General features: G+C 30.9%; 1 protein-coding gene across 1 annotated transcript; it reads left to right on the top strand.

Moving 5' to 3' along the window:
• Window positions 1-533: 533 nt before the first annotated feature.
• On the top strand, window positions 534-5,197 carry LOC123267770 (twisted gastrulation protein homolog 1-A-like). Its single transcript, XM_044732612.1, has 4 exons — window positions 534-748; window positions 2,042-2,276; window positions 2,355-2,561; window positions 4,552-5,197. Exons 2-4 carry the CDS (start codon window positions 2,048-2,050, stop codon window positions 4,857-4,859), a joined length of 744 nt encoding a protein of 247 aa, XP_044588547.1. The 5' UTR covers window positions 534-748; window positions 2,042-2,047; the 3' UTR covers window positions 4,860-5,197.
• The last annotated feature ends 1,514 nt before the right edge of the window (window positions 5,198-6,711 follow it).

Raw genomic sequence — 6,711 nt, 5'->3', positions numbered from 1 at the left:
ATTAACAAAGAGACAAGCATATCCAATGAATTAGCTAAGCCAATATTATTATTTGATCTTAAAGTCCTAGACACTTAATCCCAAGTCTACATCTCGTTCCATATAACACTAGAATGTGTGGAAGAGAAGATTCAGGTAAAAACTAAAAAAAAAAAACTAAACAAACAAAAATAAAAAAAAAAGTCAAAAACCAGTCTCATGCACTCTTCGTAGTAGTTGCCCGCGAACGTGAGCTCTCTCTTTTTCTCATGCGCAATCGTATCTCCTTCAACTTCACCACCTCTACTCTACCTTCTTCTCTTCAATCTTAATACCCAGATCCTCTCTCTTCCATTGCTACCATCCGCTTGTTCCAACTCCAACAGTGTTCCTTCATCTCCAATGAGAGACGCTTACTGATATGTCACGAAATTTTACTAGTTTAAAATTTTTCATTTAAAATAATATAACATCATTTTTTATTAATCTTGTTTTTTCCCATTTATTTCAACATTAAAATTTGTGTCCAGTGTTTTTTCAAATTGTTTGTTTTTGTGACTATTGTCATCTAAAAAAAAGATGATAATTTTGAAAGACCAGAAAAAATAAAGTAAATGGTATTGATTGAGACAAAATATGACTCGTGATTTTTCAAGTCGCAACACGAACCGGTTGCACACTCTTAAAATAGTTTCCCTGGTGTAGGTAACTGGCTTTTTATGTGAGAAGCTATTCAATTTAAACATCAATATTTAATATTTATATAAAGGTAAAATATTTATTGACTCAGTTTTTTATCATCAGAAATACTTAATCTTCTAAAATTTACGTCTATGTTTTCTTCTCCGTCAACTACAAAAACATTTGGTTTTCAATATAATAATAATAATTATGTAATTATAATTATTGATCCCAAAATAAAGAAAAATTTTCCAGAACATTTAATGAGAGATTTTATTTATGAAAAAAAATTTTTTTTTTATTCCAATGATAAACTGAATGTTAATATAAATTATAAAAAGATGTTGTGAATTGTTTAAGTTATTAAATTGCCTTAGGGCAAAGATCGTGTTTAGATTGATCTCTCTTGGTTTTATATTTCTGTCTTTTTTAATACATATAAAAATTTTCATTTATTTCAATGCTATTTTAATTTATTATTTACAATCCTTTTAATTGATAATTTAAATTCTTTGAATAAAACATTCGATGTTTGAAATTTTTATTTTGTTCTTCTTTTCAAAGAATTGAGATATTTTTAATTAATTATCTGGAAAGTAAACAAAATTTATTTCAATATACTTGTCGATGAGCTCTTAGAAGGGTCCTTTCATAAGAAGTGGGGATGAAGGTAATACGATGTAGATGTTTAGAGATCCTAAAATTCCGATGTAATAAGTCTTTAGTTTTTACTCCCGGGGTCCACTGAGAAAATTTTGATTATTCTTAAGTCCAGCGTAACAATTTATGAATCTGAATTTTGAAAAAAAATTTATAAGTTTCATTTTAAATAAGAACGATTTTTTTTTCTCAATTAAAACTTTCCTTTCAAATAATATTAATTCTAATGTGCAATATGTATATTTATTATTATAAATGTGATACGTCGCATATTCTTGAATGTATAAATAGATCACGAATATGTAGTTGATTAGAAAGTAAACATATTGAAATTTATTGGTAAAAAGTAATAAGCAAAATATGTATTATGATTATTGGATTTGAAGAAACGAATTATTAATATTAATTACAGAATAAGTGAGTTTTTATAATAAAATAAATGATTAATTTAGAATGTGACCTCGGAAATGTATAAGACAAAGAATCGTGCTTCTCGTTAAATTTTTGTCGGATATAACGTACTCTCTTTATAAAATTAACTTCCTACCGCGTATGTGTTAAAACGCCAATGTAAAATGTTTTTAGAAAAGAATAAAACGCCTAATGTTAAAAAAAAAAAAAAAAAACAAAAAAAAAACAAATTAAATAAATTTCTATCTGCACACACTGTCTACTGATTAATTAAATTTTTAAAAATAACAGTAATTATTTTTGCTCACAGGACACGATGACGTGTTCGCAGAATTTAATTCTGATGGGAACCACGACGATTATTATGATTATCGGTATGACTGCCGTGAGTTTTACTGCAGCATGCAACGAAGCTATTTGTGCAAGTGTCGTGAGCAAATGTATGCTTACTCAGAGTTGCAAGTGTGACCTCGTCACCTGCACTTGCTGTAAGGAATGCTTCTCATGTTTATCTTACCTATATGATGAATGCTGCTCCTGTGTTGGTATGTTAATTTTGTTTCAATTATTATTTTTTTTTTCTTCTTTATTTATAATTAATTTTTGACTGTTATTTTTTTAAGATTTGTGTCCAAAACCGAATATAACCGACAATCCTCTGAGTAAAAAATCACACGTGGAAGATTTTGCTGAACCTGTGCCAGGACTTTTTCAAGCACTCACTGCTGAACCTGATCCTCACGAAAGATGGATCACTTTTACTTATCCAGTTGACTTTGATGTCTCGTTATTCCAGCCTAAATCTGAGAAAGAAATAAATTATCAAATGCGTAAGTATATTCATCATTTTTTCATTTTTTCTAGTAAGACATAAATGAAATTATGGAAACTGATGCTTGAGAAATAGCCATATAATAATTTTACTAAGTTAAAACTGAATTACGCCTGAATGATTGATGTATTTTGATATTTTGAGTTCACTAAAGTATTTTTTTGGTAAACTTTATCAAGATATTGGTTTGAAATTAATCCAACCACAATGTTGGAAAATTCTCTAACTTTCACAACCTGTTTACTGATCAAATTTCATCCATGTTTAAATATTAAATAATTGTGACTATCAATACCGATTTCCGATTAATTTCGAATCGAGCCACAGTGTAATTCTTTAATTTTTTTTTTTTTTTTTTTTTTTAACATATTGATAAGATAACAAATCAAAGATTCAAAATGTTACGATAATGAGCTTTCGCAAATTTAAGGAAGTTGATTTTATTTTGCCAAATTTAGTTATAAAATTATAAAACGTGACATTGAATTAACCTTGCTTAGGTAAAATTACAATACGAGATATAATTATACTAGCACTGTAATGTTACTTTAATTACTTTAATTATACTAGCACTGTAATGTTACTTTAAAAAGTCAGTAGACATCAACTTACGACAGCGCTGCTGTTACTTAGTTCAATACAAATGTGTGAAAAATTTTACATAGAAGTTTGTGATTGTTTATAGAACTTGTAATAATAGTTGTAATTTGTCTACTGCTCTTTTTTGTACAGTAATTAATAAAAATGTGTGTTCTTATATATGTTTAAAAAATTAGAAAAACGGTTGACCCTGAAGGCCATCCCTGCAACTTCCCGCCAATTCTATACCTAAACACTTGAAATTGTACTTATGACGTTTTTGAGCTCTTCGAGCTCATAAATACAATTTATGTATTATTTTGAGCTCTCCGAGCTCGAAAAAATAGCTTTTGTATGCTTTTGAGCTCTTCGAGCTCAAAAGTTTGATAAAACACTTTTTTTTGAATTTTCAAATAGCGATAACTTTTGAATGAATGAATCGATTTTCACGTGGTTGGTGGAATTCGACGCAGTTTTTTAAGTTTCATGAAGAATCTCCAAGTTCAAATTGATAGAACGAAAAATTTCGGAGTAATTCCAAAAAAACACTTTTTTCGGTTTTCTTTCGTCAACGATAACTCACGAACGAATCAATCGATTTTGACCGGACTGGCGGCGATCGACGTGGTTTTTTGATGTTGAGAGCTGATTAGTTTTTGGAATTGATCGGTAGAGCCGTTTAAAAGTTATTCCAAAAAAACCAGACACACGCACACACACGCGTGCACACACACACACACACACACACACACACACACACACACACACACACACACACACACACACACACACACACACACACACACACACACACATACAGACACATACACACACATACAGACATACAGAAACCATCGCGTGAATAGTCAGGAAAGCTTCCTAGGACCTCGAAACGTCGAGATTCGATGAAAACTCGATTTTTGTAAAACGGGGTGAAAACAATAACTTCCCGATTTTTGAAAATCTTCGATTTTCTTAGCGGGAAGTTGGTAATACTAATGAATGACTATTCTTTTGATAAAATTACAAATTTTACTTACTTGACCCTTAACTTTTACCTCTATTGTAATAATAAGTATAAGTTATCAAAAATTTATCAACCTTATTATGCCTGAAATAACCTTTGGTTGATTTCTCTCTATCCTTTTTTTCATCGATAGTTGTGCATTAGAATTAATTCATTATTAATATAAAAATTTGTTAACTTAAATTATTAAATTAATTAAAACAATTTTGAAGATGTACTTTATTATGTATCGAAGATATTCAAGTTTTGTTAATTGGACCAAAAATGATTTTAGTCAATAGTAAAAGTGTACAACTCATGTCTTTCTTTTTTTTTTCCTTTTTGACAGTCAAAATTTTGAAATTCAATTAACATCTAATATAATTTTGCACTTTATTACTAGAAACTGTCGAAGAGGAAGTTCATCACCCATTGAAGCCAAATGTAATGACCGTAAATTGTACAGTAGCTTATATGGCTCAGTGCAATTCATGGAATAAGTGCCAAGCATCCTGCCAAAGCATGGGAGCAACGAGTTACAGATGGTTTCATGATGGTTGTTGTGAATGTATCGGTGACACGTGCATCAATTACGGAATAAATGAGTCACGATGTCTTCATTGCCCTGCTGATAAAGAAGGTGATGAGCTCAAAGATCAATATGATGATTATGGACAAGATGATGAAGATCTGAGTGAAGAGCTCGACTAAGTTCAACATTTAAATCCAATTCTTTAAATGTGAATTCCTCTTTTTAAGAATAATTGTATAATATTTTATGTGACCTGCAAGTTATATACTTATATCTACGTTTATCTTACATATTACGATTGTATCATCTTCATCTCTAAGTCCCAATAAAATCATTTCATGTAATTAATAACATTTAAAACTATGTAAATCATCTACTAATTTTATTTTCTTTATAGTTTTAATTCATTATTGATAAATTAAATAATTTTATAAATATGGAAGTTAGTCATATTAATTATTATATATTGCCAGGTTTATATTTATAGATTCGAAATACATAATCTAACAAAACAAGATTCAAATTTTATTATATTTTCCAAAAACATATCGACGTTCTAATTAACAAGTTATCTAATTCGATATTTTTTAGAAGGTGATTCTTTGAAATTTTCTGATGGTAATAGTCCGAATACATATTATTTCAGTATAACCAAAATAATAACATTATACATATACTAGATATTGAATTGATTTTTAGATTAAAAAAAATTTTTTAATTTACTTTTTTTTGTATACATTGAAATTAAGAAAAATATTTTTTTAAATAATAAAATAAATAATGATTTTAATATTAGGCAGGAGCAGAGCAGACCAAAACATTCCATATGAAATGTAACAAATTTTTTATTTCAGAATTATTTAAACGTAATGATAAACATCATTTTGCAATTTTGGTGATTACCAAAAAAGTTTCGTCTTTCTCACGTGCACATACTCAGGTGTCTACTACCCGACTAGAATTTTAGTGAGGCATGCCGAAAAATCAGTTCGGGGCGAAGTTGGCTTTCCAAACTTAGGCTAGCCCAATTCGGATCTTATTTGTTTTAAAATAGGCAAGCCGAACATTGGTATGCCAAAATAATTCCACATTCGATGTAATCTCGTAATAGTTTGGCATTGCCTAAGTTCGGCATATCATGGATTGCCTAATTAGTACGAATTAACGGTAACCAAAGGTTTACCGAAGTTTGGTTCACCAAGCTCGGGCTCACTTAGGCAAACCTGTGGCAATACTTAAGTTCGGCATGTCATGGATTGCCTAATTAGTACGAAATAATGCTAACCAAAGGCTCACCGATGTTTGGTTCACCAAGTTCGGGCTCACTTCGGAAAATCTATGGCAATGCCTTAGTTCGGCATTTCATGGGTTGCCAAACTGTTATGAAATAACAGTAACCAAAGGCTTACCGAAGTTTGGTTCACCAAGTTCGGACTCACTTCGGAAAACCTATGGCAATGCCTAAGTTCGGCATTTCATGGGTTGCCAAACTGTTATGAAATAACGGTAACCAAAGGTTTACCGAAACTTGGCATACCACGATCGAGCTTCTTTAGGCAAAACTGTGGAAATGCCTAAGTTCGGTATGTTATGGATTGCCAAACTGTTATAAAATAACGGCAACCAAAGAGGCTTATTAAAGTTCGATTCACCAAGCTCGGGCCCATTTAGGCAAACCTGTGGCAATGCCTAAGTTCGGTATGCCATGAATTGCCAAATTGATACGAGATAACGGTAACCAAAAGCTTACCGAACAGTAACTACCCGACTAGAATTTTAGTGAGGTATGCCGAAAAATCAGTTCGGGGCGAAGTTGGCTTTCCGAATTTAGGCTAGCCCAATTCGGATCTTATTTATTTTAAATTAGGCAAGCCGAACATTGGTATGCCAAAAGAATTCCACATTCGATGTAATCTCGTAATAGTTTGGCACTGCCTAAGTTCGGCATATAATGGATTGCCTAATTAGTACGAAATAACGGTAACTAAAGGTTTACCGAAGTTTGGTTCACCAAGCTTGGGCTCATTTAGG

Source organism: Cotesia glomerata, linkage group LG6 (genome assembly GCF_020080835.1).
Source record: "Cotesia glomerata isolate CgM1 linkage group LG6, MPM_Cglom_v2.3, whole genome shotgun sequence".
In the NCBI taxonomy this organism is placed as follows: Eukaryota; Metazoa; Arthropoda; class Insecta; order Hymenoptera; family Braconidae; genus Cotesia; species Cotesia glomerata.
Note: the sequence above shows the minus strand (reverse complement) of the source record. Positions and strands in the feature narration are given on the sequence as shown.